This window comes from Tinamus guttatus, unplaced genomic scaffold (genome assembly GCF_059628265.1).
Source record: "Tinamus guttatus ecotype Peru unplaced genomic scaffold, ASM5962826v1 Tinamus_guttatus_pri_ptg000254l, whole genome shotgun sequence".
NCBI lineage: Eukaryota > Metazoa > Chordata > Aves > Tinamiformes > Tinamidae > Tinamus > Tinamus guttatus.
The window spans coordinates 1,215,873-1,241,745 of record NW_028288788.1 but is presented as its reverse complement, the minus strand read 5'-3'; the positions used below and the strand labels follow the sequence as shown (position 1 = coordinate 1,241,745).

At 46.4% G+C, this 25,873-nt stretch overlaps 3 protein-coding genes across 3 annotated transcripts in view; 2 read left to right on the top strand and 1 right to left on the bottom strand.

Moving 5' to 3' along the window:
• The window catches only part of MUC16 (mucin 16, cell surface associated), a 65,870-nt gene extending 63,945 nt beyond the window's left edge, over nt 1–1,925 (top strand). Inside the window, exons 96-99 of the mRNA XM_088526823.1 lie at nt 318–493; nt 588–626; nt 1,401–1,480; nt 1,869–1,925. Of these exons, the coding sequence (XP_088382949.1) occupies nt 318–493; nt 588–626; nt 1,401–1,480; nt 1,869–1,925 (352 nt within the window). The remainder of the gene's footprint in view (nt 1–317; nt 494–587; nt 627–1,400; nt 1,481–1,868) is intronic.
• A 5,713-nt stretch (nt 1,926–7,638) lies between these two features.
• Nucleotides 7,639–8,862, top strand: ACTL9 (actin like 9). The gene has a single exon (XM_088526822.1). It carries the CDS (start codon nt 7,639–7,641, stop codon nt 8,860–8,862), a length of 1,224 nt encoding a protein of 407 aa, XP_088382948.1.
• Nucleotides 8,863–23,220: 14,358 nt separating this feature from the next.
• On the bottom strand, nt 23,221–24,129 carry NFILZ (NFIL3 like basic leucine zipper). The gene has a single exon (XM_010220302.2). The coding sequence runs from the start codon at nt 24,127–24,129 to the stop codon at nt 23,221–23,223; it is 909 nt and encodes a 302-aa protein (XP_010218604.2).
• Nucleotides 24,130–25,873: the final 1,744 nt, after the last annotated feature.

Genomic DNA, 25,873 nt, shown 5'->3' with positions numbered 1-25,873 from the left:
AAAACCTGCCTTTTTTTTTTTTTTTGGTCTTCTCTGGCATCTCTTTGGAGGAACAAGCAAAGTCAAATGACTTATCTCTTAGAAATGCCACGCCCAGGATTAACTTAGTGCATGAATTTCATAATGGCACACAGCAGTGCCTTCCATCTAACGTAAACTAAAAATTGATCCTATGCTAATAAAACATTGCTCACACATCTGCATGACCAATGCCAGTGCCAAATACCTTCCCCAGTGCTTCTCCATTGTAACTATTCCTCAGTTCTGCACTAGGTTTCTCTTGTCCTGTGACAACAGCTTTGGTCTTCATCCTCCAGGCCTGTCCTTGGGAAAGCTTACACAAGTGTTGCTTCCACCTGTACATTCACGCTGGACACCTCCTCGAGGACCTTACAGAAGGAAATTGTATATGAGGAGCTGACACGCTTGACACAAGGATTCACCAAGTTGGGTTCCAGCTACCAGCTGGAAGAACATAGTTTGGTTGTTGATGGTGAGTACTGCTAAGATGACTTGAACTTTTGTTAGTTTTGCTTTAATGACTTCAAGTGCCCTATTCCCCACCTGTCCCACCTTTTCTTTTCCAGGTTACTCTCCACTCAAAACAGTTGAGCAGGAAAGATATGGTAAGTGCTTTCACACAAGCATTCACCCTAAAGCTGCTGAATACTTGTTGAGCTACACTAAATTAGTATAACATACCTTGAAAAAGTGACTGGACCAGTGGCAAGAACACAAAGGTTTAGGATTTCTAGGAGAGGATTTCTAGGGCAGCAAACAGCAGGGACCAGGGCCAGTGAGTCTGTAGAAACCCTAACTGACTGGCAGGCAAAAGCATGGGGATTTGGAAAGCTCTAGCACCAGTAAGTTTCAATTTCTTCAGTATTTACAAAAGCAAAGAAACAAAAGCAAAACAAAGAGTGATACAAACAGCACCAAGTACAGCCACAACCCTCAGAACTAACATTCAACAAAAACAAACTGCAAATAAGCATTGCTTTTCCATGAATCAGGAACACCCTCACAAGTAACTACAGCTGATTTCCCAACACCCTTAGCCCTCTCCCCTCCCTGACAGAGGATTAGTCAGGAGCTGAGAATGACCCTTGTACTCTCTGAACAGCCCCAAATCCATCCAAAGACTCTAATGCTAATGTGGTGGTACTTAGCGTATCCTTGCACCCTCACTCTGTTCCACCAAAACTTCTGCTCATCCTTGCATCTTCACGCTACTGGGACTCAAATGCCTGTAGCCAGGAAGGTCAGATGCTTTTCCAGCAATTTCACCTCACTTGTGTGATATATAGTGGTTTTGTACTTTGACAGGTGAGAACTCTCAATGTCCCATGTGCAACAGCTACAAGCCAAAAAAATGATGTGCCTCAATTTTGTTTTTGCAGAGCTTTCATACTGGGCAATTATCCTTATCTGCGTCTTTGCACTGATTGGTTTCATCCTTCTTCTCCTGTTGTGCTTCCTGGTAAGTGACCCCTTTGCTCTCGCACCCCTTGCTTTTGACTACTGCAACATCCAGCAATCCAAGTAGTTGCAGAAGGGACTTTCAGACACACATTCTCCCAGGAGTCCAGGCCGTAGCAGTACATCACATGCACTGTAACATCAAATGCTGTGCCAAATTCTCTTTCAGTTACTGTTACCTCTTTCAAGGTCTTGTGCACAGAAGCACACTTGGTCCACTAAGAAGATTTCTAGGGAAGGAGGCAGTGGGCCATGAGTGAGATCCAGTCCTTTACAGAGGGGGGAAACATGAAACTGAGATAAGACAAACCCCAAGATCATAAATAGGTTGAGTTAGAGGACTTATAAAATCTGTCTTAAACCTTCTTATCCTGCACAAATTTCTGCAGGATGACCAGGTTACAGATAACAACTTAGAAGAAATGTTTTTAATAACCTATACGTGACAGGAATTGTACTGAGAATTGTGTTCATGGCTGATGACATGGAGGCTGTAGCAGCCCTGCAGGGCCAGACTCCAGCTGTATCTCTTTGGAGAGGGCAGAGCAGATCCTCTTCTGTCTGGCACTTATTTGATGGGGGGAAAAATATTTTACTAGCACTGTTTCAGCAGTAGCTGTGTTTGGGTCACACCACATGGAACAGAATGGACAAATCCATAGAGAATATAGACTGTTATCCTTGGAGGTTCAAAAGAAAAGAAATACAGTAAGATTTAGGAATCAAAACCAAAACACAACAACAACAAAAAATTCAAATTGAAAATCAGTGACTGTGCTATTGACTGCCTATGCAGCCTTAGGCAAGTGCCTTCTTTAATGCCAAGTTATCTCATCTGTCAAATGGGGGAGCCTCTCCACATAGTGAAGTATTTTGGGACCCTCTAATGAAAGAGAAAATTCAGACCTGGTGTTCGGCAATTAATAGTATTTATTTTCCACCAGATTGTCTTTTGCCTAAGAAGAAAGTCAGACCTGTACCAGGTTCAACAGAGTATGTATGGGGTGTATTTCCCACATCTGAACACAAGAAAAGTGCATTGACGTAACAGCTGAGGCCTGTTTTCACAGACCAGTTCCATTCATAGATGAAGGAAAGATGTTTACAACTACCAGGAAAATGTTTCTTCTCTAATAAATTATATTTAGCTTTTTCTCTTATCTTGATGCAAGCTTGCACTACTACAAAAAACTACTTTTATTCTATGGGAAACTGCCAGCACAGCTGTGGGGGAAGATTTTTTTTAAAAGCCCTGAAGTATTTTTATATTAATATTATGCAACCAACAGAAAACAAAGACTGCCAGCAGTTGCAGTTTGCAGGGCTGTTCAGTGTTAATGTTAGTTTTCTGGAAAGGGCTTAATCATGCTAGTTTACAGATTTTCGGGATTGACTACTATAAATTAAAAACAAGATAGATCACTTAGACTTTACCCTTTTTTCCTGGTTTATCTAAAATATCTATTTTAAGTTGATGAAAATATTTTATATTTAATATGCCAAGATTATTTAAAGATACCTTGTTAGCTATTGAGTGTGACATAGCACCTTGTGTTCTTTTAAGATTGATACCAATTTCAGTCAAATAAATGTCAGATTTATTGCTGTGAATAGATTCCTTTTGTTTCTCTATATCAATGTTTCATCCCAATTGAGAAAAGATTTCTGCTCTACGATAATCTCTGAAGCTTCACCTCCTCAGTGGTCTCACTGAGATCTCCCCATCAAGATGTAGGGCCCAGTGTTGCTTTGGAGATCATTACCTTTCCACGATCCCTCTGAACCCTGCTGCACTGGACAGATGTGTCCATGAACTCAGCACCTATAGCGTGCCCCAATCTTCTGCAGAGCATCTGGATGTTCTTGCAGAAAAGGTATGTTCAGGTCACAGGGAAACTGCTGGATCTCAAGCCTCTTAGAGCCACATGTTCCGAAGACAAGCAAAGTCTTCAGGACATGTGGTACAAATGCCACATTGGGACAAACATTTTGGGACAAAGTGCCAGAATTTTCCAGGGAAAATGCACAGTAAGACTCACACCAACTCCGTAAGAGCAGTTGGGCATCTTAATGCAACATTTCAGCTCAGGAGATCTCTCACGAGAGCTGAGATCAGCTCAGGTGCAATCATTTGACAGTATCATTAGACAAACTCTTCACTCTGCTGAAAGGGAATGCACAGAACTAATGAAACCACAGTTAGTGGCTATCTTCCACTGCAGGCTATCTTTCCATGCAAACTTCATTTTTTCCTTTCAAAACAAGACTGATTGCCAGGTTGGTTGCATTCATCTCCCAGATCAGATTCCTAAGCATAGACAAGAATTTCCAATCTGGAATATTAGAAACCTGTTTGCTTGACCAAAGGTTAACAAACATCCAGTATTATGTCTGTAATGTTATCTGTAAAAGCTTTCAGAGCTGCTTGCAAAAGAACTTTGCAGGTTTTTATACTACAGAATATGCCCAAGCTATGATGCCAATATAGGTGCAGGAATGCTTCAAACATACAAACATCATTTGGATTTCTAGGCTCAGCCTTTGAGGGGAGACCCTCAAAATCTCAGCAACCGAGCTGGGTAGGGGGTTCTAGAGGTTAGAGCACCAGCTCTTTCTCAGGAGAAGACGACCCCCAGGGGCCTCCTACGGTTTACCCCAAATCTTCAACTGGCCATATTGCTGAAATGCTAAAAAAAGAGTACCAAAAAGTTTAGAGAAGGGATTTTAGGAACTGAGAAAACAGCACCTGCATGTTACGAAAAAATATAGAGAGATACATACTGCAGGCAAAAAAGGGCCAGACTGGGTCACGCCGCAGAGACGCGTGGTATCTGCAAGCCTCCTTCTGGGGCTGTCTTCCAAGAGGAAAGAGCCGTCACATACCACTGCACCTCTCGCCATCCCCATTTTGTGTCGCAATGTGCCTCATATTATGGTTGGACACGGGCCTGTGTTTGCCCGCTGAGCTCACTCGGGGAGGGATGGGACAGGAGGGGCTGAATGACAAGAGCAGCTCAGCAGTGACGCAAGTGCCCGTGCCACTAGCGCAGTGACCTGGCCCCAGGCAGAGATTTAATCCACCCCTTGCTGTAGTGAAATGGCTTCTCTTGCTCCAGAGATAGAGATTAGCACACCCAGGGAGGTGGATATTTGGCTGGGGTCAGGGCCAAGGGCAGCATCAAGAGAAGGGCGGAGCCAGATGGTGGCTGAGGTCATGGATCTTTCTCAGACACCCTTACAGCAACCCCAAACAGCATCCCATCCTACCACCATTTTTTCCCTCCCAGCAGGATCTTAGGCCTCCTGCTCTCTCCTCTCTGTCCTGACATTGCAGATGCACCAGGGCTATTCCTCTGTGTTTCTCTCTCCTATATTTTTCCTGGTGGGTCTTTGACGAATCTCCCCACTGCTCTCAATGGGTAAACCAACTTTGGATGGTACCAAGGCTCTTTCAATACAGGGCCAGCTGCACTTCCCTAGCACTGCCCTGATATTTGCTGCCTAATAAGAAACAGTTCATCAATCTCCTTTTCAGGCCTTAATATTTCATACTGAACAGCAGTGATAAAAGATACAGCTGCTTCTCCTCACTCTTCCTAGCAATTGCTCTGCAGCTTGGGTCTCACAGGTGGGAAAGTGCTCCAACTGCATAGGAATGTCATCAAGAAGGCCTTCGTTGGCATGGCACTTCCTCCCCTATGCAGCGAGAGCACCAGTCAGCACACACATCCAGGCACTTCCCCATAACTTCAGATTTTAGCACCAACCCCAGCATCATTTTGCAACCAGCAACTTCTATTCCACTGAAGATCTTTCCTCCAAGGGTAGAGGTGGAACAGGACCCCAATGATGGTGCACAGGGGCCAGACACAGAAAGCAGTTGTGGGTTATTAGAGCTTGTTGGGCTTTATAGTCCTGTAGTTGAGGATAGATCAGCCCATCCTTTCTACTTATCTCTCTCAGTTTTGTCACTAGCTATGCTTCAAAAGACTTCAAAAAAAAAAAAAAAAAAAAACTCCAAGGGAGATATCTCAATCTCATACAGTCTGCCAGCCGAAGCCATGCTGAAGCTAAGAAGGAATTTAATTAGCAAAATGGTTGCTTTACCCAGAAGGGAAACCTTGCCTTGTTGGTACCACAGTTACTGAAAGATAATTCTTTCCCCGCCAGCCTGCAAGAAGCAAATCTGAACCTCTCGTAGAGCCACTGCTGGGGTTTTACACCTCCCATTCCCTGCCCTTCTGCTCTTCTCTGAGAGCACCACCAGCATTAGCAACAGCAGGAGACAAAATCTGACAGTTTGAAATATACTTTGTCCAACATACCAGCAAAAAAACGAGCGTTAAGCGACTCCAACTTCCCCCTCCATGTTCATAAAAGGACATTTTTGTCAATTCTAATACTTTCAGCATGGCCCAGGACCCACCACATTGCTGCAGCCCCTTCTCCAAGCTCTCATGTAAGTCACGTCCAAGCACGGCCCTGGCTGGACTCTGCAAACAGCCAGACATCAGCTACAGAGCTGGCAGAGACCCTGCCAGACACATGCAAAAGAGCTTCTGCAAGGGCTTGTATTCAATCACTACAGTTCAGTGAGTCCCTTCCAAGAGCAGCAGTAAATAAATCCAAGCTAAAGGCACAGCCAGCACGGTGCCAGTTAGCCTTTCAGCCAAAAGGGTGTTAGGAAATTCTTGGAGGTGTCAATCTGGGCAGTTTTTGCAAGACATTAGGGAGGATTTTATAAAAGTATGTCAGGAAATTAAGAGTTATCATTTTCCTTGGGTATGCTCCAGCCCAGCCACAAAGGAACTGCTCCGGCATCAGATGTGGATTTCCCCCAAGTGCCGGCTTGCAGCCAAACAACACAACCAACAACATAGACCACTCCCCCCCACCCCTCCGAAAAAAAAAAAAGGGGGGCAGACCAAGAAAACCCCTGAGGTACTGAGGTAATACGAGCTGGTGTAAACTGAAGCTGGGCAACACTTCAGCTTTCCACTTCACCCCTAATGAAAAAACATTTCATGCCATGAAGTATTATATTGTGGATTTATTAAACTTAATTGGAAGACAGAGAGGTCCCCCAGACACAGGTTGGGGGCAGAGGTCTCCCACCCCGCTCACACTAACCCATCATCCTCCAGCCGCTCCAGCCCTGGCCACCCACCCAGACAAGGGACCAGGAAAGTGTCCCTAAATTGACATTTGGGGCAGTGCCGAGATCAGAGCTTAGCCTATCATGATGCAAATGCTGCCTGTCCTTCCCTGTTCCCAACCAACATGATTATGTCCACAGCAATGCTCCTGCACCTATCACTAATCTGATATTTAGACTGTGCCAGACTAAATAGCAGGAGCCACAATGAACAAAGACATGAGCAGGCTGCAGGGTGGCACCTTGCCTGGGTTTGGACTCTCCAAATAATTTCTCTGACCTCAGGCAAGGCCATCCCTTCCTTCTCTGCACTCAAACATTTTTAGGAAGTACCAGCTAGCCCAGAGGCTTCTGAGATGCAGCCATCTGAAAAGTCAGGAGGGTTTTATGAGGTGGGGGTAGTATCATCAGATCCTATTTAGAAAGAGGAAGAGTAAGTTTGCATATGTGTTCCGAGTCTCCACACAGTGATACAAACCTGTGAGTTTTGGGGCAGGCCAGTTCTCAGCATTAGGCTCCTGAGTTGCCCCCACACCTCCAGCCGTCAGGAGCAGTGCTAAAAGCCTGCTCATTGGGCTCGAAACGCTCCTCAAAACAAGGAGTGGTGAGGGACTCCAGAGGGGACTGTTAACTAGGTCACTTTTGCTTTGAGGTAGCGGCTCCTCATACGTTGTTTCAAATTAGCTGGACTAGGAAAGAAACAAAGAGCCCCAAGGTCCCAGAGAAGACAGGACAAGCTTGAGAGCACCATGAGAGTGCGGCCGCCACCAGCTCAGCCCCGGGTGATGTCACAGTTCCCGCTACGACAACGGTGGCCGTTGAACACGAGCTCTGAGCCTGCATTGCAGAAAGCCACCACCAACCGAACTCAGCGCCACGTTGCCACCTGTCCTTGCAGACGGCCCAAAGATCCAGCTACCTTGGTCAGAGCCCACACGGGATCGGCGCTTTCAGACTTCGCAAGCCAAACAGCGGGGGATCGAGGGACAACAAGTCATTCCCCAATGTCTGCATCGCGCAGACTGCACGAGGACGACCCGCACTCAGGATCTGCGAGAGAGACACCCTCAGACACAGAGCGAGACAGCTCCTCATCAAGCGTGCACTCCTTTGATACGAGAACCGGGGCTGTTGTGATAGACATCGGCACGGGGAGCTTTAAAGCTGGGTTTGCTGGACAACAGAAACCCACATCTGAATGCGGCACCTTGGTGGCCTATCCTTCAAGGCAATCCCTGGGGTCCGCAAGGACCGAGCCTCACGCCTTCTTCAGGGAGGAAGCCTTGCTTCATGATGATGTTGACATTATTGGGCTTATGCAGAGTGGCATCATCATCAATTGGGAGGCAGCCGAAATCCTGTGGCAGCACATGTTTGACCACGACCTCATGGTCCCCGCTGAGGAGCACGCTTTACTCATCACAGATCCCCCACTGAGCCCTAGCACCAACAGAGAGAAGATGGTGGAGCTGGCATTTGAGTCGCTGCATTCCCCTGGCATTTACATTGCCTCCCAGTCCGTCCTCTCCGTGTACGCCCACGGTCAAACCACTGGTTTGGTCGTGGATGCAGGCTATGCTGTGACCCACACAGTACCCGTTGACGAGGGTTACAGCTTATCACATGCAGCTGAGAGGATGGATATCGCCGGATTCCACATGACCCATTACCTGATGAAGCTTCTCAGGGACTCCGGGTACATGCTCAGTGAAGCCATGACCCAAGTCATAGAAGACATCAAGCACAAATGCTGCTATGTTGCTCCTGACTTTGAAAATGAGTGCTACCTCCCTGAGGCCTTCTACACGGTGGATTTCCCCTTGCCAGATGGTCAGACCATCAGTCTTGGGAAGGAGAGGTTCCAGTGTCCAGAGGTGCTCTTCAACCCCCCTCAGGCACATGGGATTTCTTACGTGGGCATTCATGAGATGACCCAGAGAAGTCTAAACAAAGTGCCAGAAGCTGTCAGGGAAAAAATGTGCCAAAACATCCTCCTGTGTGGAGGGTCCTCTCTCTTCGAGGGGCTAGAGAAGAGGTTTTCCAGTGAACTCCTCCAAAAAATGCCCTCTCAGGCCAAAATCAGAGTATCTGCCATCCCCTTGAGGAGATATTCTGCCTGGATGGGGGGGTCTATCCTCGCCTCCCTGAAAAACTTCCAGTCATTCTGGATCCGAAAGGAGGATTACAGTGAACATGGACCGTGCATTGTCCATCAGAAATGCTACTAAAGGAGATGCGTCACATCAGATTTAAAGCCACCATAAAAGCAAACAAGTTTCTCTACCTTGGTGAGAAATTAAAATCTATCACATCATGATTTAGTTGCAGCTGCAGACTGGCCATTAATAATAAATGGTTTTACGTTATTGTATGTTGTCCTTTCTCAGGTCCCACAGCATGCAGAGCTGAGAGAGCTTCTATTTCAATAGAAGCCCCAAACATGAAGCCAGCAGGAGGAGTCTGCTTGCTCAGAAGGGTTTTATTTAATGGGGAGAAAAGAAAAACTGTGATTCATGCTGAGCACCTCAGGGGATACCTTTCCATGCACCTTGCCTGCTGGAGACCGCCTGTGCAGGCTTGCACAGGTTAGCCAGCCCAGAGGACAGCGCAGAGCATGGTCTCTCCCCTCCACCCCCAGGGCCACCACAGTGGCATCAAGACCACATTTCTACCTCCCTGAGGCCACCCAGGAGCTTGCTGAAACACAGGAACATAGTCAGACCTCACAAACACCACCCCAACCTGGAGTTGAATTTCACAAGCCCTGGTTTGCTGAGGACCTGTTCCCTCAGGTACAGCCCAGAACTTCCAAAAGACACTTAGGCTGCCCAAGCAGAATCCTGCAGAGCTCTCCCATTGGGCATCCAGGCCTTGCAACCACCTCTGAGCACACACGAGTTGGTCATAAATGCCCATATTCCTGCAAAAACAGGTACTCAGAGCACGCAGCCAAGGCACAGCTCAAAGCTCAGGGGGTAAGCCAAGCAACGCCCCCCCAAATCCAGGAGGGCAACCACCACCATTACCACCCACCAGTCACCTAAAGGACTTTCTTACTTTGTTGGTAGAAAAGGGTCTAGCCTCCATCCACATCAGCTAAGGAAACTCCCAGGCACAAAGAGCAGATCCAGGTGCTACTGGTTCCCTCCTCTTCAGCACTGTCTCTAGAGCAGGATACATACCAGTCCTCTGGGTTTTGTAGGTCTGAGGGCTTATCCACTTCAGGGACACTTTGCAGCTTCTCAGGGCTCAGTTACCCCAAACTGCAATCTACAGGGCAGGACAGCTCTGTGGCCATCTGGAAAGAGGCCACTCAGCCCCCCAGAACGACTAGTGTGTGGACACTAGTGTCAACTCTCCCTGCTCTCAGCACAGCCAATTTTTTTTTTTTTTGGTCCAGCTGCTGCCAGTTTGGAGTCAATCAAGAAGCAAGAGTTGCAAAATCTCTCCCAGCTGCTCTTCATCACTGGGATTACAGCAGGGGTTGAAGGTCCACACAGACAAGTGTTCCCACTGTTGCTTAGATGCCTTGCACTTGCACCCTCATCTCTTCCTCAAGCTGAATCCTTTCATTTTCCATACCCACTCCACTTTCATCTTCTCAACATTCTTTATTTCTCTGCTTTCTCTTTTCAGCCCCAAGAGCTCTTAGCCCCAATTATTTCATGCACCCACTCAAGTGGGCAGTTAAGGGTCTCACAGGAGGTTTAATAGCACCTTTTGCTGAGGCTCTTGAACATCAGCATGGCAACTTGAATTTCACTTGAAAGTAGCTTTTGGGCGAAGGGGAAACCAGGACAGAGGTGTCCACCTCACCTTCCCAGCACAGATGTCAGCCCCCAATCCTACCAACATGTTGCACAAGCGATTTCCTTACTGCCCAGGGGAGAAGGAGCCATGGAAACTACTTCCAACAGCATCAAGCTCAGCACAAAACCCTACCACAAAAAGTCCCCCAGAAGCTAACCATGCCAAATTTACCAAACTGTTGTGAAATTCCCCTGACCTTTTGAAACTGGTACAAGGTTTGGCAGCAGTTTTTCGGCTGGTGAGACTTTTCTTGCACCCCACAAGACCCATTACCATCTCTTCATCATCAGCTGCATCTGAGGGCTGTTAGAGTCCACACAGACCAACACAGGTGAAGAGGAAGAGGAGGAGGGCAGAGCTGCAGGGAGTTTTCCCACGGCTCACCAATGAGTTCTGGGCTCTCACATTGAGTCAAACCAGCTGCTTAATTTCCCCTGAAACTTTCTGCAGAAAACAAGCTCTTATCTTGCTAGAAACCCAGGCCACAGTGGTGGGCTGGGAGGAACCAGTGGCTCCTGGGAAAGGAAGGGACGGGGATGGGAAGCGCAGCAAGAGCAGCAGCGTGGGCAGTCCAAATTTGCAACCTGGGAGTGAAAAGAGGAAGCACTGCGGCTACCTGGGGGCATCAGACAAAAATATAGGCTGAAAGGAGGGTTTGAACTTTAATTCTTAGGTATTGCCATGGTCCACTACATGGCAATCACATTTGCAGCATTTCTAGCCCAGCAAATACCCCCTCCTCCTCTTTCTGTTTGGAGCAGGATCAGCTGTGTTTCCCCTGCCCATCGCCCCTGGGAAACACCCAGCTTTGGTGGGGACAAACCTCCCCTCCAAAAGCATCAATGTCTCTGGGCTGCTGCTTCTCTGAGGGCAGCCTCTGGCTCTGCTAGTCACCCCCCAGCTCACTTTTTGGTGAGATAAAATAAATATGCATTAAGCAAGATGCCCTCCTGCATGCTGGGGCTGCAGGCACTGCAGGGAATGAGGTGACCCTATGTGCTGCATTTTCCCCATCCCAACTCTGAAGAGAAGCTGCCTAAAGAAATGAGGGAGCGGGCAAAAGGTCTAGGAGGCTTTTGAGGTTAGTCAAAAAATGCTGTGGTGACTTAGCGGAAAGTAGGTTTCTGCCGTAATCTTGTTCCGATGCTGGGCCCGAGGGTTTGCGCAGCGGGAGCGCGTGGGAGGTGCGAGCCCTGGCCACTGCACAAGGAAGGTGGTGGCGGCCAGAGAGCCCAGAGTGACGCTCATCTAGCTCAACCTTGCGGGTGATGTGAGCAACTGAAGTGGAAAAAGAAAAGAGGGAAAAAAAAAGACAATCAGCTTAAAAAAAAAATAAAAACAACAAACAAACAAACAAAACCCCCAAACCACATAGCTGCGAGACGGCTTCGTCAGCAAATGCTAGTTGAAAATAAAAAGAAGCGAGTGGAAGCGAGTTGTATAAGTCTCTGTACTTGAGCCTCCACCGCCACCAATGCAACCTTTGAAAGGACACTGCTGGCCTCTTGTGATACGAAACATCACAGCTCTGACTGCCCATCTCGGAACTGAATTGCTATTAAAAAAAAAAAAAAAAAGGAAGGAGGAGATTTTTCTTATCAAATTCTGACTTCTGAGCTTGCCATCACTTTTTTTAAGGCATTGACAGAAATAGCCTTTTTCAGGGCAAGCAAAGCTCATTTGATCAAAGATCATTTGGGATCACCGACAGTTGCTTTGAATGCCAGAAACATAGAGAAAATCAAAATTGCTGCTATCCCCAAAGGTTCCCAGAGTGCCAAGCTCGCTGAAAGCAAGGAGTCGCATACCTACACCACTGAGGAGCAGCTCAGAAAGGGTCTTTTCCTAACTAAAGATTCATATTTTGACCCAAAATCACAGCTTCAAGTACAGATTTCCTAACCATGATTCAACAGCAAGCTCCAGCTAGGCAAGACTTCAGGTTGGGTTTCTCTTGATGCCATTAAAACCAAGGGGCAAATTTTGACATTTCTTTTCCATTCAGTGCCCCAAATAGCCTGGGACACCAGCTCCCTCCTCCTAGCAGCCAAATAAATTATGTATTTTCAAATAAATCTCACAGATTTGTGCCAGCTTGGGAAACAGCACTATTAGGGGCTCAGGAGCTTGGAAAGCAGTGGATTTTTCCTGCTATTTATATCATAAATGTTAATTAATCATCTCATAACAGATATGTGGCTGCTTGGGATGTCATAGATGCTTTTATATATATATATGTATATGTATCTTACAAGCATTTTAGGGAAAATATCTACATTTACATCAGCTGGAAAAGTGTTGAAACAAGAGCAAGAAAACCTGGCCTCTATCAAAACTACCTTATTTTGTCTAAGGGCTTGAGAGTGAACTTAGCGTGGGCTGGCTGAGCTGCACATGCTCCTTTTCCACTCTTTTTTGGATCCTTCTTATTGCCTCGAGTTAATAATGATTTTTTCCCACTTCTTAATAAGTATCACAGAAAAATGAGGCCTTGTTGTGATAATATCACATAATTCTTACATATGTCTATCCTATGAGACATTAGATGCTCTCAGTCAAACCCATTACCATAATTTGATGGGCAGCGCTAAGGAGGCTCCATCCCCACATGGGGTGCAAGAAACCACCTGGGTAATTCGGTTCCGCTCTCAGCTCCTCCAGGCTATCATCCCTTTTCTAAGCCTGTCCCTAGGGCACTATGATTAACCTTAATAACTGCATTAATGCAGGGAGGTTGCATAGCAGAGAAGCCCCCAGCTTTGCCTCTGTGCACACGCGTGCAGTTGGCAGTGGAGGTAGCAGAGACGCAGATACATATTTTATTCACCCCTGGGAACTAAGGAATAAATAAATTGAAAAAAAAATCATCGTAACCAGCTCCTGGCTGCTAAGATGTGGCTGGTGAGGCTCTTCCACACTGATGCTCATCCCTAATGTTTGGCCATTGCTGGCCAGTGCAGCAGGGAGCTGGGGGTGACCTGGGCAGGGGACACAGTGCTGTTCTGCTTCATCCCAACCAGCTTGACGCGAAACAAGCACAGAAAGGTGTGAACATGAGGATGTGTTTGAAGTCTTTTCTCACATGCCCGGCACCCTCCCAGCAGTGCAGTGATGTGGTTAACACAAGGGTTTCCTCGCTTGCAGAGGGACACGCCGATCCTTGGGACACACAACCGCCTCACTCCTTGTGCTGCTTTCACTACACATCTGGGTTGCATCTGCACCAAGGGAAATCTCCTCCCAGCTTCACCTCTGCAGCCCGGCTGGCACTTTCATCTCATCCGCCAGACAAAAGGCAGCACTGCAGACCTGCTATTGAGCCAAAAACATGCATTTTCCCCCTGCAATGCCATCCCACAAGCCTGATATGCACCAGATGTGCCTGCCGGTGTCATTTCCTCCATACCCCGGGGCCACGCACATCCCCATGACCCCAGGGCTCAGGAACTGTGCAAAGAGCAGGGTTAAAAGCCAGAGACACAGAGAGAGATGAGGTAATTTCTAGGTTTAGCTCCCCAAATTTGGCTCAGGGATTTTTTTACCCAGCAAAAGGGCATTTCAGGGGGTGCTGTGTATGTTGCAGCACCCCTGCACTTGACTTAATTTATGCAAACATCAGTAAACCAAGATTTCCATCAGAAAGACAAGTGGAAACAAAGACAGTGTGACTCCACTTAAACACTGCTGTGTGGAAAAGCTCAGACGAGTGCAGGAGCAGGAGGACGGAGTTTGTCCAGTGCAGGACATGCAGCTCCATCCTTGCTCTGCCACTGACTCCCTGCACACTGGAGCCAGTACCAGGGCTCTTCCTCACTGGGGTGCTGGGATGCTGTCGACAGCAGCGGCTGAGCAATTCGAGCACCCTGGCACTGAGGCTGTAACAGGTGGAAGGAGAAATTGGATGTGGAAAAGTCTGGCTCACTTAGAGATTTGGAGCTGGAGAGTGGGTTTGGGTCCAGGTTTTGGTTAGCTGCTCTTTTATCCTAAGACAGTCCTAACACATCAGAAATGCAAAGGTGACTTTTAGCATTATAAAAAAAAACAGAGGAGCTTTTATTCATTCTGGAGCGTTGCTGCCTGTTTGTTTGTTTGAGGTCTGGGAGTTGTCAAACCTCCCCAGTACCCTCTGATGTTTCAGCACACTTATGAAGAATGAGAAAAGCTACGTGTGAGAAGTGAAAGATTGTGGTCTTCAGAAGAATTGATATGAGAAAGCCATCTTAAAGATGAATACCTTAGTGTAGTCACATTTCTTGTGCCGCACTCAGTAAATCTTACACCTTAATGTAAGGAGCGATACTTTTCTTTATCTCTTTTCTTTTTTCTTTCAACAGAGTTGAGTATGAATTTGAAAGGCCAAGTATCTGATAAGAGCAAGATGCAGGTTCAAAGGCAGCTACATAAATACAAACTCCCACGCACCAAAGATGCCTCTTCAATAACTGCTTTATCTTAGCACACCAGCAAGTACTGCTGAACATCAGCCAGGGTATTTGGTAGTGTTAGGAGCAGAGACAGCAAATCCCAAAATGTTTTGCATTAAAAGGGAACTGGATCTTGCTTTAGTTCTATACAAGCCACATATCTCTGTTCTCCAGTGCACAAGCCTGCAGTTCTGATGGCATCTCTGAGCTGCGTCTCAGGTTGTGCTTTCAGTTTGTCCTTGCCCTGAGGATGGATAGCCTTCATGGACATTTTGGTTTGTCCTGCAAGCATCCCCATGGCACAGATGAGGCCAAGGGCCTCTGAACGTGCAGCTCTCCACAACAGAAATGGCTCCCCGGGAAGCCAAGGCCTGCGCACAGTGAGCCTCAGCGCTATCTCCCTTGCTATGAACTAAGCTGCACTGTCAAGGATCTGATCTTCAGCTTCTTCCTATTCCCATTAGAAAGAAGACTGGACATGAGCACCAGGGCGAATTAACCCAAGAGAGCCTTTTCAGCAAAAATAATAATAATAATAATAGGTTTGCAATGCAGGCAGCTGGGCACAGAGCCAAGGGGTTCGTGTGAGGAGCAGCTCTCGTGCAGCTGATAAGGAGGCTAGCGCAAGATAAGGGGCAGAATGCTCTTGCTGCCTGTGGTTGATCAATTGAGCCCCACAGCATCTCTCTGTGTAGGAAACAATAAAAAGCAGCTGTAACTCCAGCGTCCGGAACCTGCCACTCGCCACAGAGGTAAAAGCATCGCTGTAAAAGCAGAGAGCCGCTGCTGCAGCCTCGCACGTCCTCCCGCTCTGCTCGCTCCTCTGGCCTTGCCTTGCCTTGCCCAGGTGGCCTCAGCTGACCTCGATCCAAGCAGCCTTCAAGCAGCCTCCTGAACACTGAGCCTGGCTTGCATTAATACTGCACGAATTCTTCCATTAATATTTGCATTAATCTGCGCTCCCAAGGGAATGGCAAATCCACACCATGAGGAGCTGAAGGCACCAACACTGACAAAGTCACCTGGGATTACAATGGTGGAAACGCAAATCAGAACGGGTTGACTATTTTCTCTTCCATATAAATACCCACCCTCTTGTCTAGATATAACCTCTCAGGACAGAGACGGGATTAAATTGAAGAATGGGGTTGGGGATCAGAAAATTCAGTTCAAGTTCAAGGCTTAGCTGCCCATGTCCCTGCCCATGTCGTCCTTGCAGCAGGGGCTGCAATGCAGTGACCCGCTCATTCTGCAAATGATTAATACTGATAGTTGTGTATGATTTGGAATTTTCCCTTCTAATTTTTTCATAGCAGCGGAAATACAGCTGAGATTAAATATCAGATATTTTGGAAATGGCATGGCCCTTGTGTGCACACGTGAGCACTCTGCAATAGGTCAAGCATGGGGGTATTCTGAATGCAGTACTTATTTCCAGAAGTCATTGCTAACTTTTCCTACTTTGGTAATGATTCAGGTTGGGTCCTTTGCATGAGCTAAAAGGTCATCATTAACTCATCCTCTTAAGGGAAAACTCTTTAGTCATCTCTCCAACTAACACCGCAAAGGTGTGAAGAACAGTGCTTGAAATGCAACAGGGTGAGTTTTATTGCCTTTTTAGAGTGGAGTGTTTAGCAGAGCAAATTGCTCTTTTTGGAGGTGCAGAGACAGAAGAGCATTTGGCTCTGACCAAAGCTTCATCCATCCTGTCCCCAAAACTGGTAGATGCTTAGGAAAAACTTTGTGAGATCAAAGGGAGCTTCTCTTCCTTTCCCAACTCCCACAGACTGCGGTTCAGAGACTTCCTGAGCCAGAGAGTCTATGCTCATCTCCATGTTTAATTGCCCTTGATGAACTTCTCCTCCTGAACTTTCTGAACACTTTTTGAACTTATTTATGGCATTCAAAACATCCTGTGGTAACAAGCTCCACAGTTTAACTGTGTGTTGCATGAAGAAATACTTCCTTCTGCTTTTCTATTTTAAAAACCTGCTGCCCACTTTCACTCAGTGCTAAATCTATGGTATGGAAAACAGTGAGTAATTGCTCTCTGTTCGAATACTGTAGGTCTTGCACGATACCTATAGCGTGTTTGTCTCAATGACCCCTTTTCCACTTGCAATCCTGGTATCTTACACACCATCTTTGCCCTCCCTTTACTGCATCCTTTGGAAGGCAGGAGGACCAGAACAGCCCACAACGTTAAAAATGCAATTTCACAAGGACCTCAAAATCGCTTTGCAGAGTGCTGTTAATCTGAAATTATCCTATGTGATTTGTTAAGATCATGGCTTTTTCCTATGTGCATTAATTTGTATTTTTCAACATTAAATTCTCCTGGATTTTCTTCCACAGGTGTTCAGTGTGTTGAGATCTTCTCCAAATCATCACAGTCTCACCAGATTGAATAATTTTATGATACTAGAATCTTGTTCTTCTTTTCACTATTTTCCCCTTATTTATGCTTACTGCATGTGTTTACTACACAGCAGATGCCACTGAGGTGCTACTCAAATTAACACCTAGACTATATTTCCTGGAATTTGCATGGGGCTTTTGAGCATTTTCCATTATGATCAGCAAAACTGCCACCTGGCATAGCAAAATGGTTATATTTCTTTACATTTGAGGGGGAAATAATATTGTTGATCATGAAAGGAGGATATTTGCAGAGGGTAAGGCATTGCTTTAAAAATTGATATTAAGCAATATTGCAAGAGTGAGATTTGCCTGTGATTGACTGGAACATTAAGCTCAGAAGGCAAAACAGTTTCATGATATGTTTAAATGCCACCTGTCACAACATGTTTAAATGCACATGTTTAAATGCTTTACCTCTGCTGCAAAGGCCGGGAATGCCTTGGGCTCCCTCTCCTCCTGGTCTTCGTGGTCCTCAGCCGCTGAATTCCCGGCCATGCGGTGGTTTGAGCAGCTGGAAGACGGTGGCTGGGCCAGGAGTTTCCCGCTGGGTCTGGAAAGTTGTTTCAAATCCTTGCAGCCTGTGGAGGGAATTGAAGCGCAATCTTTCACTTCCTGGGGAAGTGCCATAACCACGAGCTCGTATGCAGAACAGAAGGCTGCTGCTCATGCAGCATTTCTTCGTCCACAGGTTGTGCTTTCGAATGAAAGTGATGGTGGTGGCCGCGCTTCGGAGAGGCCCAGGCTGGCCATGAGATCCAGTGCTCACCCACCGGAGGAGAGCCACGGTGGGACCACAGCCATCCCACCACCCCAAAACGTGTGTGACCCCTGCGCAAGTGCCTCAGGACAGGATTGCCAGGACCAGCGTGGCCCTACGATGATGCTCCTGGGCTTGTTCTTGCCAACGCTAGCTATTTTTTGCCTGCAAACCTTCTCATCCACTTTATTTTTCAATTTTGACTCTGTAAAGGGCAAACATCACGAAGTGGGATTGAAACACCCAGGCTCATAGTTGCCAGCAGAAATGATGATGCTGTTTGAACCATGGCATTAGGTTACAGGTATTTAACCATTGGGTCAAACCTTACAGTCTTAAATACAAGCTCATTCTGAATTAGGTCAGTGCTTTTGAGCCATCTGATCTGGGAATTAGATTTTAAAAGATCAGAGTAAGTTTCCCAGGAGATGCCAGCAAGTTCATATGTAGAAGATTTCTTAACCAGGCTGATCAGTACTTGTAATCAAACCTAAAAAAGATACAAAGAGTTTATGTCTGGGGAAAAAAAAAAAAACCACTATCATTATCCTCCAATTATGCCTTTTTTTTTTTCTAATGTGAAAACAGGTCAAAAGTGCACCACCTCTTTCCACAGACAACGTCGTTTTCCTCACAAAAGCAAGTAGGTATCCCAGGCTCAGGAAACAGGCAGTATCGTACTTCTCTCTCTCAGACTCTCAGTTTTACTATATAACACTCCTCCCTATAATTAATCAACTCCAAAACTACTTAAAACTGCTTTGGAACAAAAGCTGATTAATGAATGAGCTTTTAAGCTTGAACAGAACCTGAGATCAGGTCAGATGCCTCCCAGACAAGCCCTCTGCCTTTCATTACCTAAAGAAATTAGCTTGATAATCACTCTTAATTGAAGGTGTTATTAAACATGCAAATGGAGGCTGGGGTACTCAAAAGAGAGGACTGGATCCCCCCCACCCAAGGCTCCCAGTAGGAAAGGCAGTGCATGTGGAGACCAAGGACAAGGCGGTGCATGTGGAGATACAAGTGTGGAGGTAGCACCCTTGGCCAGTTGTTCAGGTGTTTGGCTGCAGATAGGTAAGAAAAGCTAAACCTGGAGGAAGGGAGATGGTTGCGAGAGGAGCAGAAGATAGAGCCAGATGTGGGAACAGGGCTGGTTTATCTCACACCTTTTCACTCTTTTCCCACTCGCTTTTCCTGCTGTGGTCCAATCCTCCCTTGCACCGCCATTAACCCCAACTCCAGACTTGTGCACCAACACGGGCAGCCAGCAAACAGCATGTGTTACTCATCTCTTCATGCTCTTCAGAAGTGTGTCTGCTCCCTGTGAATAATCCCAGCTCTTGGCACCTGTGGGGTCAAACCACTCAGGCCCCACTCTGCTGGGGACCGCCTGCAGCGCCGGCCTGGGGCTCCCTGGCCAGCACCCGAATCTGTGCTGCAAAACCACCCCAAATAACAAGGGGAGCTGGCCTACACTAAGCTCTGCCGCCAAGCTAGACTGCTGCTGGTGCCCAAACCTGCTTGCTTTCAGCTTGCCGTATCCCAAAATGTTTGCAACAAGCGGCAAGCCAGAGGAAGGTCATGGAAGAGCCTACCTGGTGATGCTTGGGAAGGGCAGTCATAGGGAGGAGGTCATTTTTTTGTCTAGAAAAACCATTTCTAAGCCTTCTTCTTGCTATGGGCTGTCTCTACCTATTTGGAGGGGAAGAGAGGACAGGGGAATAGCACAGGAAATCGACACACTTGTGGTTTCTTTTTAATCTGCAAGCATCACTGTACCAAGTTTCACACCTGAAGAGAAGCTGCAGCGCTCTGGTTTCCCTTCATCCCCGTGAGTACAGTAGCACTGCCCCCATCACGCCGTAGCTCGGTGGTAGCCCTTGCCCTTCCTCACAGCTCCCTTGCTCCTCGTGAGCAGGCCTTAGCTCCAGGGGATGTATCTATCGCTCTGGTCACTCCTGAGATGGAAAGCTTGTCACTGACACAATCCCAACAGGCCACTTTGGGAAATAGAGTTTTATTAGGCACAACCGGTCTACACACCTTACAGCACAGTGCAGTTCTCAGTACAATTCACATTAAGGGCATTCTTTTTCCAAACTGAGCTAAAACATGAGAATTATATCCCACATCAGGCAGTGATAATGTCTTATTATTGGAACATTCATTTATTACCAGTAAAATCCTTTCTAGAAAAAATATCCCTGACAACCATCCTCGTTCTGCAAAACCCTGAATTTTAACACGTGAAGGCACTCAGCGGTTCTGTGAGCAGCAGAACTAGGGAAGCTGAGATTCGTGGGAATGTAAGTTACAATGTTGAGTCCTGTGTCATTCCTCCAGTTTCTAGTAGGGCTGGGGAGGTACAGTAGGGATACGATAGATTGGCCTCCTTGGCCACAATCACCTACTTTCATGCAATCTGAAGTTCCTTATTCTCTTTCAGATCTCTTGTATTCCATCAGATTGGACTGTGCCCAAAAAGTCAAAAAAGGTGGCTAGGGATGACAGACTGACACAGAAACATAGAACTGCATTAGCCTTGTTTCCTTAGGAAACAAGACAAAACATGGAAGAGGTAGGAGAATAAACCTGAGGACAAGAACTAACAGGTAAACCTGGAATATATCCCTGAGAACTCTCTTTGGTTACTGTTTCATAAAGCAAGTGAAGCCAGGCTCGTCTGTCTTTTAGACACGCTAAGGTACAGTACTTGGCAGGTGTGCAGGGAGAAAGCAAGGTTAAGAAACTGGGGAGACACAAGTCCAGGGGTCAGTACTAGAAACCTGAGCATGAATTTTATACTCTCCTGGTTTACACTTTCTCCCTCTGCCTCCACACAGCAACACCGTGCCCAGGAGCTAAGCGTTTGACAGCTCTTCAAGAGCTCAAAATCCGGAGTCCTTGGAGTGAGCCCGAGTGCAGACAGCAGGCACTGCGTGGCTTGTAGAGTGAGGAGGCTGAGAAATGGGCTAACGCGGGTCTTAATGTCTTCAAAGAAGCTATTGCTCATTGGGGCTATGCTAGTTTTAAGCTCAGTGTAGCAATAGCAGCTCAAGACACACTGAGCTTTGTGCTACGTTGCGCTGTTGGCGGCGGTCTCGGGTCGGCTTGGTTAAAGTACTTCAGCTGTATCCAACCTTCTCCATGCTCACTGCCACCGCTGCAGTGCAGCAGGAAGGCAGGAGGGACAAGGAAAGTGGCCACGTAGGTGGAAATATAGAGACTATTTGCAGTATGTGCACAGGTAACAAGAAAGCAAAATGCGGGGCTGGAGCCAGAAAGTATTCAATAATATTAAACAAACAAAACTCTGGTGATCTGGAACGAAGTAGTTTCCCCAGAAAGAACGGATACCCCTGTGACCTGCAACAGTTAAAGTTAATGTTGACATAGTGCTAGAAATATCTTGATGTGGATGCTCCTTGAGTGCCTGAAGAAGGAGTAGAATATGCTGCAGGAAATAGAACATATGGGAGCAGAACATCATCTTGCTCAGCCTTTCAAAAGAGACTAGAGGCAACTAGTTTGCAGCTGCTTCCTAATGCATCTCACTGTACAATTTTTTGGGTGAAGGAGCAAATCCCACAGCCCAGCAGACACATGTGAAGCCTGAGGGAGGTGAGCGAGCTGGAACAGCTATCCTTGGTCTGTGAGCTTCCAAAGGCCAGCTGCGATTGCCAAGCAGTGCCGCAGGCTGGAGAGCCATCCTGCTCCAGCAGGAACCTCAGTCCAGGAGATGCAGATGTTCACAGACAGCACAACACTGGGTGGATTATCGTGAGTTTTGACTAAAGCAATCAGCTCTGTCCTTGGGACATGAGGGACATCAGGAAGCTTCTCGTTTTGGGCACAAGAGTATAAAGTATCAACCAAGACGTCTCTGATCCGCTGTCCCCAGGGATCACTCACATCCAAGTCCTCCCTGATATTTCCCCATGCCATACAGAATACGTCATATATCACTGCCTGTGCCCTGAGTGCCTTGCTCTTCTCAGCCTCCTGGCTCCTTCATATAGGGATGGAGATCGGTTCCTCCATGTCTACGAGATCTCTGAAGCAGTAACGTGGCCTTTACTGGTTTTTGGGAAGCCCGGTTCATTTTGCTCCGCATCTGTGGTTCATTCAATGATGTTAAACACTGTGTGAGCACAGATCCAAAAGGCCACAGTATTATCTTCCTCTAATATTTTTGAGTGCTGCAAATATGCTAGGCACTGAAACTGAAGAAAAAACACCTGTGCCAGCTCTTTGGTTCAGCCTCGTGGACTTGGACAGTGTCATCAATGACTATATCCAACTATGAGTCCAGCACTGCCAGTCATGATTTACCTGATTAATGTATGCAGCCATATGGTAACTAAGATGCTCACTTTTATTTTCATCTGGCTAAATAACTTCAAAAAAATCTAAAACAGTGAAATGCTTTCTCTTCAGTTAATTGATAAGTCCAGTAAAAAGTCTTTTTTATTTTAGAAAAAAAATCATTTCAAAATGAAGAAATGTATTGGCCAACTCAGCTAAAGGTGAGAGAATGTTTTATAAAGGTAAATTCCAAGTATGGAAAGATCATTTCTGAAAAATTCCTTACTTATCATGCCAGTGTAAATCTACTGCCTTTTTATTACTCTACTTTTTCTTATTCCAGACAGTTAGGGTGAGAAGGTGTGTGAAGCTATTTCTATTTTTAAATGCCAAACAAGCTCCATTTAAGAAGACGAAGATGGGGAAAAAAAGTGGAAAGAAAAGACAAAAAGAGAATTAAAATGGTTTCCACACCAAGCAGCTGTAGTTGTGGTGTGGAGACACTACTGTATTACATGGGGTGGCTACCATGGTCACTATCTTAGCCTCTTCCTGCCTTTGGTCCTTTCACACTTCAGTTTGGTGCGTGAGCAGGGTGAAACTAAGACTTACTCACACAGTGACCACAGGACCTGGCAGGTTTCCCATGGCAAGCGGTGCATCACGGCCCATGCAGGCCGTGCGATCGTGCTGTAGTGATGCAGCCCAGTCCTATAACCCTCCCCTATCATTTATGCCAAACAGAAAAAAACACTCCCACTTTCAAGCATAAGACATTTCCTTCTCTTTCTCTCTCTCCTTCTAAACCCCTCATGTCTTTACAAAGTCTTGTGTTGGCCTTCCAGAGCAGGCCAGTTTTCTCAACATCAGTGGGAGTCCAAGCTGCCCTCCTCCCAGCCGATGAGGGCTTTGGTCTTAATCCGGAGTTTGTGAGGCAGAGCAGAATAGCTTCGGCCCTTCGGGCAATCCTCTGAAGGACAGGGCAAGCTGTACAGGGGTAGGGGAGAAATTTTGGGCACCTGTTGCTCATCGTCTTCATCTGAAACCGTTCTGGTACTTCCTTTGTTCACCTCAGTTAGGCTGGAGGAAGGGGACAAGAAGCAGGTGCTGTCTGACAGGGGGAGGTGGTGGGCATATTTCTCTGGGCAGTGGTAACCGAGGAAAGGAGAGCAGACTGTGGATCTGAAGGCTGAATCAAACCTCTTTGACTGGTGAAAGCTAAGGTCACACTGGGTACCCATGACGGCCTGCTGTGAGTCACAGCTTAGGATATTTCTGGATTGATCAAAGCTTTTGCATGAAAAGTGAGCTGGCTCTAGCACCTTTGGCACCAAGCTGTTTGCCCTGAAGAAGCAGGAATCCCTAGGAAATGACTCTGCTTCGGGAAATGGGGGGACAGGTTTATGTCCCCTGAAATAAATTCCCAGCAAGTCCTGGACAGAGCAGCCCTGATGGGTGCTAGTGTCTGTGCTGATGAGCCCAAAACGCAACTTCAGGGACAGCAACTCTGTCCTGAGGACGGCATTCTCCTCGCTGAGAGCAGCCAGCTGGCTCTCCATGGCAAAGTCATTGAGACGCCTCTTCTCCCGCGAGCGCTTGGCTGCCTCGTTGTTCTTGCGCCTCTTCTCCCAGTACATGTTGTCCTTCTTCTCGTCCGGCATGAACTCCCGCTTGCGCCGGGAGGGCCCACTCAGCTTGCTGTGGAGGAACTTCACCTTGCTGTGCTGAAGCCCAAGCTCATTGATGGTGTTCAGTGGTGCCATGAAGCCTTCCATGGTTGTCAATGCACCCTGTGTTGTGCCAGTGGGAACCTTGGATGGTAGAATTAAAATATAAAACTATTACCATCAAAGGTCATATTAATTAATAGCAATGAATAAATTAACATAACCACATCATCATTCTATCTGTGTTGCATTCACACTTAACACCAGGTCAAGTACTACACAAGCAAGTAATCTGAGGATGCTTTCCCTTGGTTATTTCTGTTGTTTTGAAGCCATGATTTCACGATACTGTCAGCACAGCAGTGTACTTCCATCTCACCAGTGTTTGCAAAGTGGGTCATGGCATGTCCCCAGAATTGTGTTTGATTGAGCAGGGAAAGAAAAAATATTTTTGCTGGATTAATAAACAAATACACACTTTGCCCAGTGAATCCCAACAGGAAAACAAAAATTGCTCTTGCACACTCCTTATCTCCCACTAATCTCCAACTGCCTCATAAGGGAAATAAGCCTTATTACACCCTGTATTACAGATAAGGCAGGCACAGGGAGGAGAACTGATCTACTGCAAAGTCACCTGCCTTTGCAGCTGAAGGAGGAACCCCAACCTACTGCATTCCTGCTCACTCCCATTTTCCCTCAGAACCCCAGGTCTCAGTCTGGTAAGCTGGTTCATGATGACAATGATTTTGGGTAAATATGGATGAACTCGATGAAAATGCTGTCTAGAAGTTTCTAAGTACTTGCACGGTACATGCATGGCATCAGCATGGCACTAAGCACAAGCACAGCTATCACAGAACATTTGAAGATAATGACCACGGTACACTCCTGACTGCACAAAAGATAGCAGGGAAGACCAATGAGATAGTGTAAGTTGTGAATTAAATTAATATAGTGATCACAGAACTACTCAAAGTATTTATCACGGCAGGCATCCCTACCTATGCTATGAGCTTCCTGTTGCATTGACCCCTTCCAGGAGAAACAAATAAGGCCTCCTGTCTGCGGGCAGTCAGAAAGATTGCTCTGATTAAGCACCAATGTCTGTAATGCAGAGGATGGATCCAACTCAGAAATGCTTCAATTTGATACTGCTCACGATTTAGGTCCCTTCTAGCAGAAAGCTGAGCTAGAAGGAGCTGCCCAGGTATATGCAATGAGCTCTTACCTCCACAGGATTAGCCCAAAATGGCGAAGAGCATGATTGTTTCACTTGGATTAGTAATTAATGCACTGAAGTTTGGGTACTTGCCACATTTTCATCCCCACAGCTCTTACACAAACCCCTTCATTTTAACCTTATGACTATGTGACTGTTGAGAGCCACAAGACCAAAGCACAAATTCCACACTTCCTTTCAGGTTATAACATACGTCACTAGCCCTGCAATACACTTGTGGCAGTGCTTTGCCATGCCTAGTAGCTAGAATAATAATAGTACCTGTTTATAGAACTGCAAAGTGCTATTCTGAGTCATGGGTGCAACATCAGAAAGGTTCCTGGCAGAGCTGGTCAGAGCGCTGTGGGGAGAAGGGCTGGTAGACATTTTCAGCTGAAAGTATTCTCCCAAGAAAAAAATCATTCTGTCTTAAAATTGCCAAAAGTCAGGAAAAAAAATCAACACAACACCCCAAAGTCTAGCCTTTCTCATTTTTTAGCCAGAAACATTCAGTTTTGGTATTTTCAACTTTCAAAGACCTAGTTAGGAATCAAATTAAATGGCCATATGCAGAGCCACAAGTGACGAGAGAAGTCCAATTACTTTAGGAAGTCCGGACTGCTTTGCTGA